The sequence below is a fragment of the Meriones unguiculatus genome, chromosome 9 (genome assembly GCF_030254825.1).
Source record: "Meriones unguiculatus strain TT.TT164.6M chromosome 9, Bangor_MerUng_6.1, whole genome shotgun sequence".
NCBI classification, from domain to species: domain Eukaryota; kingdom Metazoa; phylum Chordata; class Mammalia; order Rodentia; family Muridae; genus Meriones; species Meriones unguiculatus.
The window spans coordinates 72,486,041-72,501,349 of NC_083357.1; the positions used below are offsets into that span (position 1 = coordinate 72,486,041).

At 42.0% G+C, this 15,309-nt stretch overlaps 1 protein-coding gene across 1 annotated transcript in view; it reads right to left on the minus strand.

Moving 5' to 3' along the window:
- Gtf2f2 (general transcription factor IIF subunit 2) overlaps positions 1-9,925 on the minus strand; it is a 120,044-nt gene extending 110,119 nt beyond the window's left edge. The window contains exons 1-2 of the mRNA XM_021635067.2: positions 9,670-9,925; positions 6,513-6,586 (exon numbers count right to left, since the gene is read on the minus strand). Coding sequence (XP_021490742.1) covers positions 6,513-6,586; positions 9,670-9,735 — 140 coding nt within the window. The 5' untranslated portion in view covers positions 9,736-9,925. The remainder of the gene's footprint in view (positions 1-6,512; positions 6,587-9,669) is intronic.
- Positions 9,926-15,309: the final 5,384 nt, after the last annotated feature.

Consider the following 15,309-nt stretch of genomic DNA (forward strand, 5'->3'; position numbering starts at 1 on the left):
TGGCCAAATGGACAACAATAACTGTTTTATAAGCAACATCTGTAGAAAGCAATGAGGTAAACACCTGGCCCATCCTTCATAGTTTATCAAAATGCTAGTATTTCCTCTTCTTCCTTTACCACTTTTTTCAACACCCACAGTATTTTTTCAAGCTCCACTCATTCCACTGGCTTTAAAACAAACAAAAAACTCAGGTCTTTGTTCTTCACTTTCTAAGTATTTCTTGGATCTGACACCAAAAAGCTGTAAGTTCTTACTATCACTGATAAGCAATAAACTTCCTTCTTTTCCTAGTTAAGAAAATCAACCAATCATTATGAAATCATCAACTACACTGGAGAGTTTCTGCTGTATTAGGTAATACTAAGCAAGATAGATATCTGAGGTAGGCTGGATAGTAAAGTCATAGTACAAATGAAGTAAAGATGATGAGCAAAGGAATAGCCTGCAGCAAGCTGTCAAAGCCAAGTTGGATAAAGAAAGGCTGTATCAATAAAGGAATGGCTTAGCTGAAAGTGTGCTATAGAAGTAAGGACATTACGTAGGAAGGCCCCTGAAACATGCTGTTAAAGACTCCTTGCATTTAAAGAAAGCATCTCTCTGGAGGAGATACAATGGAAAACTAACAGAGTGAGGAGGATTTCCCTGTGAACGTAGCAAATGGAGCCCAGTGCAGGAAATAAGCCAACACAGGGTGAGAAGGCATTCATACATCAGAATCAAAGACAGAACAAACTGATTCAGTGAACAAACCAGAATCTGTTAAAATACTAAAATAAGTGAATCAGCAAAAATGTTGATAAAGTACAGAATACTTATATAATACCACCTCACAGGATATATAACTACAAAAAAAGTAAAGGGTAACTTTAGAATGAAGAAACTTAGAAGATACCTCATAATCAAGTGATCAAGTTACTACCACCTAAAACAGGACAAAAATACAAGCATACAAATCTCTCTAGAATACCAGAAAATATCCAGCAGTACTTTGTTATACTCTTGCCAAGGATATATGACTCTAATCTAATCATGAAGAACCATCAGACATGCATATTCAGTAAAATTACTGCCTTGTAAATATCAACAATATTGACATTTATGTATTAGAAAGGTCCAGGAAAGACCTAATTCAGTTCTAAATTAAATGAAAGAAAATTTAAAAGTACAAACAATGCAATCTAAGACTCTAAACTGAACCATTTTGTTATAAAGTAATACTGAGATGACTGAAAAACCTGAACGAAGTCTAAGAATGACCCATGCATGGGGCAGTACTACTGGATGTTAACTTGCTGGTGGAGAAAGGTCTATGTGACTATGAAGAGGATGTCTTTGTAGGAAACAAACATTAAGCATTTGTTCAGAGTTACCCAGCATATCTCAGCAGCTTATCTTAAGTGGTTCAGGGAAAAAACACTTTTTAGAATTCTTTTAACTGCCTTGTAGCTTAGAAAAAAACAGAGACAGCCTTATATAGCCCAGGTGGGTCATGAATTTACTACACAGCTGAGAATAACAATGAACTTCTGATTTTCTGGCCTCTACCTTCTCCTGAGTGCTAGACTCACAGGCATGTATCACCACATCTAATGCTGGAGACTGAACCAGAGACTGGTGCGTGCTAGGCAAACATCCTACCAACTGAGCTACATCCCAGCCTTAAGACTGTTTTAAAATAAAAGCCTTCCAATAAATAAAAACTGTGCCCAGTATATTTAAGTAATCCCTACTAAGGAATGAGACTGTATCCTTGCTTACCGATCTTTGTATCACTAACTTGGTTCATGGGATAAATACCTAGAAGTTGATGAGACTTCTAGGATCAAGGCAAGATATTTTATTATTCATCTTTCATTTTCATTATCCCAATTCCCAGCTGAGCCAGTCAGTGTCTGCCTCTGTCTGTGTGTGTCTGTGTCTGCGATGGCAGCAATAAGAACTAATAACAATGCCGAGCTGGAAAGTACCTACCAGGGAATAGTGATTTACAACTCCATTTTGTTGTGAGCAGCAATACTGTGTAACATATGTGCTGCATTTGTTGCTCTATGTATAGCTACACATAAACATTGTCTTTCAAACAGTTTGTGCCAATTTAAATGCTTGTCAGTAGTGTAAATCTGTTTGGGATTCATTCGATCTTTATCTCATTAATTTCTTATTTGCAGACTTTCATTTATATTGATGGGCCCCAATGATCTGGGATGTTAAATCTATTCAGAAATAATGCTAGAAATGAAGTGTATCTAAGAAGACATGTAAGTATAATACTCAAGACTGTAGGTAAAATGCAGCACAAGCACAAAACTGTAGTGCTCTGAGGCAAGATGGTAAAATTAAAGGAGTTAAAAAAGCAGACTATAAACTCGTGTGAGATGTTGGATGCCCAACAGCACAAAATAATCCAAGAACAGATAAGAGGATAAGAGCATCTCAGAAACTGATTTACACACATGGCCCTATGTCCAACTGTCTAATTAAGATGTCACTCTCAGCATAATCTCAGCTGACTCTCTGTCTCTCAAGTATTAAATGGGAACCAAATCTGAGGAGCGCTGCTTCCCCAGCTGCATGTTTCCTCCTCTTCCGCTCTGTTTCTCTGTCTCTCCAGCCCACAGCCCTGTCTATGCAGAGATGAACCAGCATACTGTGCAGATCCTCCTAGCTTCTGGCCTATCCTGCACAGCACACTTTCCTTGGCCTTGGGAGATCTGGTATAGAGAAGTCCCCCTGCATCTCAGGGTGCCTGCTATCCGGTCTGTATGTGATGTGTGTTATGAACATGAGGAATTAATACATTCTCTTTTAACAGATGAGAAAACAGGGGTAAACAACTTATCCCAAAATACACAGCTAGTTGGTGAGAAGGTTAGGATTGAACCTCAAATCTGACTTCTGAGCCCATACACTTAACTCATGTACCACACTGTCTTTCTAAACCATTTATTCTTTTTTGTTTTGTAAACTCAATGCCACATATCCTCCAACACATACACATAGGCAACTGTAAACTTAGTACTTCAGCAATAGCAGTGAAAACTCAGCCAACTAGGAATGTGAACTAGACACACAGGACACTACAGCTGAAGACCTACTAAGGGCAAGCTGCTTCAAGAATATCTCCAGCAATCTCTTTACTATAAGCGGGCTATCATTAAAGAGGGCAGATCTTCTGCAAAGCAAGACTATGTGTCATTTTGGGTAGATAGACACTAAGGATTTTCTTTCTGAAAAGACCCAAGAAACAGGGGTACTAGCCATATTTCCCTAGGAAGGAGATAAAGAAAATAGTAATAAAAAAACAAAGTCTTAAGCCTCCAATGAATGACAACAAGAACACAATCAGAGTTCTGTGCTATGTTCTGAAATTAGTAACACTGAATCTAAAGGAGTCTGAGAATTCAGTGGAATAAACAAAGATGCTTAAAAACCACATCCATATGTTACACATCCAAAATAATCAGGATGCAATCTAGAGACTTTCACACCAAACTGTCACCACCTCCAAGGAGTGTGAATGGGAAATACAGATGACTTTTTATTTTGTATTAAGGTGATTTTTTTATATGAAAAGGGCTATATTTCTTATGTAAGAAAACACATATACACAGTACTTCTGGGGGACTTTGGATCAACAGTAGCATTTTATATATAAAACATGGCCTGGTAACACACGACACACACACATGTACACACAAAATTTAGGTAACCACAGCTTATTGTCAAAACTAGGCTACTCGAATGAAACTGACATTTCAATAACTACCCAGGGAAACTTATCAATTGGGACTGATCCAAGCAAACCTATAGGTAGGGTCACCCTATGAATACTAGATGCAAATATATAACCTTTAAAATAAGGGGGACAGGGAGCTTGAAATTCCTACCAATGTGCAGGGAATCATGGAGTTGGCCTGGTTTAACTACCTTGAAAGGATGCATCATAGGTTTTTCAAGTGAAGAGTCAGTCCATGGTTCCTGAGGCATTGTATGCCTCTCAATCCCTGAGAAACCGAGGCACTCATTCAGGCAATGCCTTCAGGCCACCTGTGTATCTCTGCAATCCGGAGAAGTCAGTGAAGCATAAAAAAATGGCGGTTCTCCACCTTCCTAATGCTATGACCCTTCAATACAGTTCCCCATTTTATGGCCATAAAATTATTTTCATTGCTACTTCATAAATGTAAATTTGTTACTGTTATTAACTGTAATGTAATAATGTTTTCTAGTGGTCCTAGATGACCCCTGTGAAAGGCTCGTTCGACCCCCAAAGGGTCAAACTGCTAATGTAGAAGAAGCTTGGCTGAGCAATTAGACTTAGACATTACCCCATCTAGCTTGCAACCGTCATTGTATCCTGGCACCACCATTATATTTTGTTTTGGTAAGTGCATAAAAAGTCTGATTGCTTGGAAAAAACTTGTCTCAGCATCAGCCTTGCTGAGACCCTTCTAACCTGGCCTGACTGGCATTCCGTCTGACTATAATCAGATAGCCCTGGCTGGCTAAGTAAGCACTGGTGGGTTACATCAGTGAAGAACTGAAGCACAGCCATCACTGCTTATTTGAACACCAACTTTAACATCTCACTTCAGTGGTCAATGCAATACTTGGGGCTTGCATGACTTTCCTGAACCTTATTCCTGTTAAGTCTCAGTCTATTGTGCTAAGAGAGATCTGACATTCCTCCAAAAGGCATGGTCTTTGTACAGGTATACAGGCATGTAATGTTCATGGTAAGGATACATCTGAATTTACAAAGCCATTTAACAAGCCCTAAGCTTCTACTGTCTTATGACACTGACCTATGGGTTGGGAAGGTATTAATATAAACATCCACACTTCACAAACAAGGAAGTTAAGGCTTAAAGGCAAATCCCAAAGCCAACAACTACGCACAACTATTCAAAAGAAGACAGGGCCACATGAAGCCATACCACATGACATGGGGTTCAGTGTATATAAGCCTTTGCCTTGCCTTCTTCAGTGGCATACATGTCTCAGTTCTCACCTTAGTCTTGGGCTCCATAAAAACAAAAACAAAACAATAACAAAAAACCCTATTAAGTCCTTCTGACATTTCTAAGAAACACAACCTCAGAGCAAACTCCCAGTTCCTCTAGCCCTTATACCCTTATACCCTCTAGCCCTTATACCCTTTCCACTAGACTTCCACAATGAAATCAATAGAAATGCTAACACAGAGATGGGATTGTCACAAAGCTTTGATCCTAATAAATAATTATATGTAGCCTGGTGGTGGTACACAGCTTTAATCCTAGCTCTTGGGAGGCAGAGGCAGGAAGATTTCCACCTTTGGTCTGCAGAGCAAGTTCCTGGAGAGCCAGGGCTACATAGTCTTGAAAAACAAACAAAAAATAGATCTAAACTCAGAAAGATACAGAAGGCCTGCCAGCTTAGCCTTAAACAGAACAAATCTACAGAATTGTGAACAAACCACTAAAAATTCTAAACCACTAAAAATTTTAAAGTTTTGTTATGAAACAAAGGCTAACTGATAAAGGACATTAGTAACAGATGAGAACTATTTCAATGAAGTAGTAAGAGCTAGATTTAAAAGTGAATGGACAAGGGGCTAGAAAGACAGCTTAACAGTCAAGAGCACTAGCTGCTCTTACAGAAGACGTAGGTTCAACTTCCAGCATCCTCACAGTGGTTTACAGCTCTCTATAACTCCAGTTCCAAGGGACTGATGCCTTCTTCTGGTCTCATCAAGTAGCAGACACGCATATAGTGTACAGATATATAGGCAAAACACATATGTACAAAATAATTTTTTTTTTAAATGGATGGATGAAACCAGGCATGGTAGTGCATGCCTTCAATCCCAGCTCTCAGGAGGCAGAGGTAATCGGATCTCTGAGTTCAGGGAGAGCCTGATCTATACGGCAAGTTCCAGGACAAAAACCCTGGACAAAAGAAAGAAAGGAAAGAGAGGAAGAAAGAAAAAAAGGAAAGAGAAAGGATAAGGGCTGGGGATAAAGCTCAGTGACAGAATGTTTTCTGGCACAGAGGACCTGGGTTCGATCCCCTTTATAACAGAGGGGTGACAAATATGACTAAATAGAAACAATGGAACATAAAGTGACACCAACTGCACTTCTGAGGATTCTCTGTGACAGCCATTGCTAGATGTCCCCATCTCTTTCCATAGCCCTATAGCCAGGAGCAAAGTCCTTCCATCAAAGCACTTTCTATGTATACCTAACCCTGCACACCATGAACATTTGGGAGGGATGGGGGCCGTATCGGCTGCTCTTTCACTACCAGTAAGTTTATATTCACACGATCTCTCACACATGCACAAGCTTATCTCCTCAGAGAATATATAAATAGCCCACGACCTGGTAACATGACCAGAGACTTTCACCCTCTAAGCAAATTCTCTAAGAATACAGTCACATTCAAAAGCCATTATAAATGATTTCAAAACAATAGCTTTTAAATTTTTATAGTATACGTACTATATTCATACATGAATAACTTACTTGGCAATCCTCAGTTTCCCAACTTCACCTCTTCCAGGGGCTTTTGCCCATTGTTGGGACAAATATTTAGGAACCTAAAATAAAGCAAAACATTTCACAGATGATGAATATGGGTACCCAGGGATCCTATACCTTCCCCAAGGTCATACAGTTAGTAAAAGATAGAGCCAGGGTTTAAAACCAAGCCACCTCCGGGCACTTTGCTCTTAACCATACAAACACTGTGTCTAAAACAGGATACAGAGTCACTGGGGGTTAAGTTCTAAGAAGAAAAAAACGGAGTAATATACTAATTCTAATAGGTAATTTGCCTATTTTCTTCAAAGAAGTAGTTTAGACCCTAAAATCAGCACACACCTTTAAGGTTATACTGTTATGAAAAACAAAGGAGAGACTATAAATAAAGTACTAAGCATAATGTTGGGAGGAGTAAGTAATGGCTGCCAGCTGTCAGTATCATTTCTCATAGTAATCTTGGAATAATAACATGAACATGAATGAGCAAGACGTGTCAGGGCTGGATAGGGAAAAAAAGACTCTAACAAGATTATGAGGGAGAGAACCTTGACTACAGTTAAAGTTAAAAAACAAAGGAGTAAAAAAGACCGAATTTATTCAATTCTGTGCACATTTGTCACATTAACTTACTAAACTATTGAAATGTGTCAGATAATACGCCTGAGGCTGGAAAAGAGGAAGGTGAAGAGACAACTCTGTCAGACACCTTGTCAGACATTCTACAAGCATCATCCATTCATCCTCTCTATCACTCACATGCATCTCCCTAATCTACAGATATGAAAACTGCATCTAGGGCTGACAATACATCTCAGCAGTGAAGCTAAATGACATTGTGATTAATGTATCTGAAAAAAAAATGGATTTTTTAATGACTTGGCATTAAAGTTTGACAGGGGCTGGAGAGACGGGTCAGCATTAAAAACACTGACTGTTCTTTCACAGGACCAGGGTTCAATTCTCAGCATCCACATGGCAGCTCATGACCATCTATAGCTATAGTACCAGGTGACTCAACACTCTCTTCTGGCCTCTGGGTCTTACAATATTCCCCTGAGTATGCTGAACTTACAATGTAGACCAGGCTAGCCTCTCAAATGCCCAGATTAAAGCTGTGCACCACCACGGTAGTATCTATTTGGTATACAAGAAGCACCAGTGTTCCACAGCTCACACCAGGGAGGGAGGATCACCATGAGTTTAAGGCTACACAGCAAGTTCCAGGCCAGCCTGGACTACAGAGAGGAAGAGAGGGAGAAAGGAAGAGATGAGGGAGAGAGAGAGAGATGAAAGGAGGAAGAAAGAAAGAGAATACAGTCTCTTTTCTCCTGTTATGACCCTTTGCTATATTATCTGTATTAATCAAACTTTGGCCACTGTGACCAAATACCTGACAGAAACAATTTAAGATTTATTTTGCACTGGGTATCTCAAGTTTCTGTCCATCATGGTAGGCAAAGCAAGGAAGAGCATTCAACTCATGCCATGATGCCAAGATATAAAGAGAGGATACAGACAGGGGCCAAGACAAGACACAGCCCTATGAACATATGAACAGGATCTACTTCTAACTCAGCCTTTCACCACTTCCCAGAGACGCCAAATTATAAATCCTCCAAAGGAGTAATTAACCTATTAGATCATAACCCTTGCAACCTACTTGTCTCCAGAAACAGCAGCATCAACACACCCAGAGGTAAGCTTCACTAATCTCTTAGGCTCTTAATCCAATGAAACTGACAAGACTAACTCCCACTCACTTTAATTTGTTTCTCTGACATAGCCTTTATTATTTTTTATATGCATCATATACTGGAAAACATACCAAACACTAATCAGAGTGCAAAGAAAGTGACATGGGGGGAGGGGATGACAATCAACGTTGGACACAGGTACAAAGAATCACTAAAACTGTGTTAAATCCGGCGTTGTGGTGCATAGTCTTTAATCCCAGTGCTTGGGAGGCAGAGGCCAGCATGGTCTACAGAAGTTCCAGGACAGCCAGGGCTACACAGAGAAACCCTGTCTCAAAAAAGGAAAAGAAAAGAAACTCTATTAAGTGCTTTGAAGAACTTAACATAGTCTGATATTCTGGCAAATGGTGAGAGCTGTTTCAGAGAAATGGACAGAAAGAAACACTTTGTCTTTATAAGAACTCAGCCATGCGTCTAAGACTTTGACATTCATTATAAAGATAACACATTCATAAATCAAAAGTTCCTTTGAGTTTGGGAAACTTTCATGACCCCATTTAAACATGGCTTTTAAAAATGAAATTCCCCGAAGAGTAACAGCGCCCAAATATGAAAAAGTAACCCAGAAAAATAGTTACTGCCATGACTATATGAAATATTTAGTTTCATGAGACCTAAACGTGCTCTTTAAAAAGACTAAATCCAAACCAAGGCGCAAGCCTTTAATCCCTGCACTTGGGGAGGCAGAGGCAGGAGGATCTCTGCGAGTTTGAAGCCGGCCTGGCCTACAAAGTGAATCCAGGACAACCAAGGCGACACAGAGAAAACTTGTCTCGAAAAAACAAAACAAAACAAAACAAAACAAAACAAAACAAAACAAAAAGACACTAACTCCAACAGTTTCTCCTTGTACCCACAAACTTCTAAGTCTTTCGAGAGAACTCCATCAGGATTACCAACCCAGGACACACTTTAGCCGTGTACAGGGGCAGGGTTCTACTTCTCGAATACCAGGCCAGCCAGGGTCACAGAGTGAGATTCTGTCGTCCTCCCCGCAAACCCCCCAAAAATAGTACACGGGGCCCAGTTCCACTCTGTGGCCCAGAAAACAGTACAGAACACCTATTCAACAACTAACTTAGACAGCTTCCTGACTACAGTCAACTTCACCAAAAAGAATGCAAGGACTTCTCAGGCCCCGGGGTAAAAGGTACCGCTCACTCAGGGACCGTCGGGCCAGCACCCCAGAAGACCGGGTCTTGGCGGTCAGGAGAGCTCCACGCTGTGCGGATGGAACTGAGAGGCGGGGTGAAACGCGTCCTGTGTCCCCGCGAGTTCTCTAACCTGTAAACGGACGCAACAGGGACCCGCTGCTCAGAACAGCGGTGGCTCGGGGCGGACGGACCCAGAACTTTGGGAAGCGCCCCATGGGGCTCGCGTCTCACCTTGACCAGCCACACTCCCGTGTTCTGTTTGGCGCCGGTCAGATCGAGTTCCCCGCGCTCCGCCATGTGAGTTGGTCGCGTGAGGCGGCGTGCGCGCACAAGCACTGGCCCCTAGCTGAAAGACAGAGGGCGACAGTCCCCGAGGCGGCCGCCGGGGTAAGGGGACCGCGGAAAGCCGGCGTCGCGCTCCGGCCGAGAGACCAGGAACTTGAGGAAAGAACACGCCGCCGAGTCGGAAACTGCGCCTGCGTCTGCTTACGTCAGAACGGCGCGCCGGGAGGGACAAATTTTCTGCTTCGGCAACTTCTTAGGTGGGCGTGGCTTCGGGCAGCAGGCGTCCCAGAGATTGAAAAGAAGACCCAAATTCCAAGCAGTGCGTTTTAAGAAAACGTACCAAAATGGAAAAACTAAGGTCTAGACCGACAAAAAAGCTGTGTGTATTTACCCAACCCTAGCTGAAGAGGCGAGGCAGTTTAAGGACAGACTCAGGGGTAAAAAGTCACATTCTTGGCCCAACGTCATTGGCACAAGTGGACACTAGGGTAGAAGAGAGCATACTGGACACATGCCTTGTCGACGCCTGAAAATCAAGATCTTCACATTGCTCAAGCAGAACACACTCTTTCAAAAGCCAAAACCAGAACGCCGTCCAACTGGGTCAGTAAGATCCAACACCTAAGAAACAAATCTGGTTATTAACTGCCCTGCTTCAACAGTTTCTTCTCCCGCTTGCCTTTGGAATGATATTCTACCTTTTCCCCCTCCTCCCCCTCCTCCCCCTCTTCCCCCTCCTCCCTCTCCTCCCCCTCCTCCTCCTCCTCCTCCTCCTCCTCTCCCCCTAAGAGGAAGTTCTCCATATCTCACTGTGTGATACTTAACATACTTAACATGTGATGCACCTTTACACCGCTACCTTTGCTTTCTAGACTACTTACTGAACTCCTCCCAGACAAAAGTACTGCTTTTGCCCCAGATTTACTGAAGCAGAATGGGTGAATACAAAGTCGTGCTTTGCTCATCTTATATGCACAACATCTCGCACAGTGTTTTCCGTACCGTGGGATGTCAGTAGGCTCTGGTTGAATGAACATTTGCCGAAGAGAAACAAACAGTAAGGTACTGGAAGAACGGCAAGTAATTTGTTGAAACACACACCAGAGCCATGCGCAAAATTGCAGAAAGTCTGTATCTGTGCAGCGTAAGGTCTGGGAAAACTGTCAGGTCTCTGAGATCCACTGGCAAAATGAATGTGATGGGAAAGGCTGGGCACAGGTTGAAAAGAAAATGCAACAGAATGGAAACAAGAGAATGCAACAGAATGGAAACAAGGCTAAAGTGTATAAAGGGCAAGCATAAAGCATGAGAACTGCTTTAGGCTTGGTTCAAGTGGAAGGAAAAAATTAAAATGGAGACTGTGAGAGAAAGAAAGCGAAGGGGTATGGCATGACCTAGGAATGGGATTTAAAGATAAGGTATTTACATTGAACATATCCAGGAGAACAAACACCAATGAGACTCCATCCAACGTCCAGAGCTCATGGTGAGATAATGATGGTTTGAAAGAAATGTCTCCTCACAGATCATGCATTTAAATACTTGATCCCCAGATCATGACTGTTGGGAGAAGCTTACAAAGTTTGGCATTTCTGGAGTAGGTATGTCATTCGGGTCAGGCTTCGAGGTTTCAAAAGATTCATGCCATTTTTAGTGCACTCTTTCAACTTCCTGCTTGCAGTTTGAGTTGTGAGCCCTCAGCTCTCAACTTCCAGTTCCTTTCACCATGCCTGCCACCTGCTGTCGCCACCAATATGGAATCTAACCCTCTGGAGCTGTAAGCCCCAAATAACCTCTTTCTTCACCAAGTTTCCATGATCATGGTGTTTTGCCACAGCAATGGGGAAGCAACTAATGCAGAGCTGGTACCAGGGAATAGTTTTTACTCAGGAAAAAAAAAAAAAAAAAAAAAAACATGACCATGCTGGTTTTTGGAGGAATGTGGGAGACACTAGGACTGTGGACTAATAAAATCAGTTTGAACAGAAGTTAATGACAACAGCAATTTCTAGTTCATTGAGGGAGTGTGGGGTGTGGTTTATTATATTAGGAGATTATAAATGACTAAGGAAAAGGCTATCTGAAAGAAGAAAATGGAGGCTTGAAAATGATTGTATTGTCAGAAAATGGAACAAATTACTTAGTACCTCTTTCTTACAGATTTACCCTGGAGACCACAAAGTGACAGTTATTGCTGGCAGAACCTTCACCATGCTAGCACTCTTATATGCCAGACACTTGGCTGGGCACCTCTCTGGTATTGTCCTATTGAATCCTCATCAGGATTTGCTCCAATGGGTGCTCTTATTCCTCAATATGACTCCATAATCATTAAGGTCTAAACTTCTAAGCGCTGAGACCATGTCCCAGTTGTAACCCCCACCCCCAAAACATTTGAATACAAAGGTCAGTGATAAAAACGGTAACTCTAAAATTCTTTCTTTCCCTGGATAGCAGACCAGTGAGATTCTTACCAAAAATTTTAAGTCACAGGAGGGAAGGCCCCACGACTTACTCTGGCTGCAGTTCTCACAAGATCTCTAAGTGTGCTTAGATTAAGTTGTGACTCCATTCAAGCATATCTAGTGTTTGACATTGCAACATGACATTGTCTTCTACAAAGTTCATACTTTGGGTCTCACAACCAATTTACAGAAAGAAATCACACACACACACACACACGTGATAGTATATGTACATTTACAATTTTGTAGTAGAGCAGCTTTATAGCTTCTAAGGTGACTGAGGCGTGAGTGTTGGACATTGATAGGGCTCAGATTCTGGTTCAGACCTGATGGCAATCCTACCTGCTTAAAAGGGAGAATCATAAGCTTCCCAGTTCTAGAGTGCAGCCACTCTAGAGGAGCAGGAGCAAGTGCCAGCCACTCCAGCCACTGCCAAGAATGCTTCACTCTAGATGAGATCTCTCAGTGCCCAGTGCCTGGACACACCACAGCAGGATTCCCCAAGGAACTCTCTGAAAACGACAACAGCCAAACTCCAATTGAGGCGAGCAAGGTCAGAATTTCCAGGCACGAGTCTGGAAACTGACAGTGTAGCAAGCTTGTAATACTGAGATTAATTATTCCAATCCTGCATGGTGGGAATTCATTAGAGCTGGGGCGGGGTGCAAGGTCTGGGGCGTGACAGAAAGCTACCAGGGTTTTTCCTCTTCGTTGTTTGACATGCAGCTAGAATTCCCCTGTGCCCTGTAAATTTAGAGCAGCACGGCTTTGTCAGGTAGCCATTACAGCAGATGTGGCAAAGCCTCTGAGAAAGATGTTACAAGTGAGCTGAAGGAATCAGAATGGCATTAACAGGTGTCTGAGCCCACTCTCAAATTATGTCCCTGACTCTCACCCACAGTCCTGATGCCTCTCCAGGCAGGAAATGTTCTTTGTTCATGCTCGCTGGCTCGAGCACATTCTAGCTAGAGGGACCATCACTTTGAGGAAAATTCACATCTCTGTTTCCCTCCCTCCCTCCCTTCCTTTCTAAAAAGTTCACTATAAAGTACTTTAAAAATTAGACTTTTTTTAGACAGGATCTTGGCTGGCCTGAAACTCATTACCTATGCCAGGCTTACCTGGAACTCAAAGAGATCTACCTGCCTCTACTTCTTGAAAGCTGGGATTAAAGGCTTGCCCTGCTAAATCATTCTTTATAGGCAGATTTATTATTTATTGGCCAATAGTAGAAATACTATTCGAGAATTACAACTAAAAACTAGCTATCATGGTGCACTTTCGTAATCTCTTCACTCTTGAAGCTGAGGTGGGAGAATCTCCTTGAATTCAAGGCCAGCTTGGGCTATATGGCTAGTACCAGGCCAGCCAGGGATAAATAACAAGACTGTGTCTCATAATAAAAAAAACCAAACTATAAATGACTATGAAGGTGTGGATATAGTTCAACTGGTGATAGGCTAACCCAGCATGCGGAAAGCTTTGGTTTTGATCCCCAGCTCTGCATAAACTGGATGTGGCACAGCCCTATTATCTCAGCGTTTGGGAGGTGGAGGAGGGAGGATCAGAGATTGAAATCCATCCTCAGCCACATAGGGAGTTCTTGGCAGCCTGATTCAAGACCCTGTAGGGGAAAAACAACAACATCAAATGATAATTATTCTATTTTTTCAAACATTAGTGAAGTCATAGATAATTTTGCTTCCATATCACATAACAACTTCTCGGGATGTTTCCTGTCTTCTGTTCAATCCTAGTGGTTCCCCCACCCCACCTCATTGCTTCTCTCTTCCCCCATCCCTTCTTCCATATGAAGCCCAGAGATTTACAAATACTATACCAGTGCTCTGCCCCTGAGCCACACTCAAAGTCCACCATCTTCCCCACCCCCCCACAAACTGATCACCCTCCCAGAAGGCACATTCCTAGTTTCTTTTTTTTAATATATATTTTATTTATTTATTATGTATACAATGCTCTATCTGCATATACACTTGCACGCCAGAAGAAGACACTAGACCTTATTATAGATGGTTGTGTGCCACCATGTGATTGCTGGGAATTGAACTCAGGACCTCTGGAAAAGCAGGCAGTGCCTTTAACCTCTGAGCCATCTCTCCAGCCCCACATTCCTAGTTTCTATGGCTGCACACTGACAAAGGACATGCTCTCTCAATAGTTCTGGATTGCTGAGTGTAGAGCATCAGCTTAGGAGCAAGCACACTTTCAAGTTGTCTTAGTTAGGGTTTCTATTGCTGTGAAGAGACACCATGACCATGGCGTCTCTTATAAGACAACAACAACAAAAGCCCAAACGTATATTTGGGGTTGGCTCACAGTTTCAGAAGTTTAGTCCACTATTGTCATGGTGGAGAAACATGGCACGTGCAGGCAGACATGGTGCTGGAGAAGGAGCACCATATATAGAAGGAGCTGTTCTATATCAGCAGGCAGCAGGAAAGACAGTGAGCCAGTAGGTCTGGCTTGAGCTTCTGAGACCTCAGTGCCTAGCCCCTAGTGACACACTTCCTCCAACAAAGCCACACCTCCTCCAACAAGGCCACACGTCCTAATAGTGCCACTCCCTGTGGGTCTACAGGGGCCATTTTTATTCAAACCACCACACAAGTGATGGCTTTGCCACATTCGCCTCTGCATCTGATTCCTTGCTTATGAAATGGGGCTATTGTGGTTGGATGATTAAATGAGAAAACATACAAAAAATTAGCAATATGGTGTGGAAATTACATGGTAACTGCATTAATATATATTGATTATTATAGGCATATTATTATTATATGTGTTCTGGTACTTAATGCTTTTTTTTTATTTTGGCAAGGTGAATAGAGCTTCCTCATCCCCTTCAAAACAGAAAAACTGACTTATAGCGCTTGCCAATATTCACGATGGTAATACTTTTAGCATACTTGATACCAGAAGACATCACTAAAAGCAGGGGTGGGAGAGACGTGTAGGGCATGATATAGTGTATACATTGTAGTGTAACCTTAGAATACACAATATAGTATTTTTACAGATAGATGTTTTAGATATCCAGGGCATGGATAATAGTAAAATAAAGAACAATAATTAGGGGCTGATGTGTTGCCTTTGCGTTTTT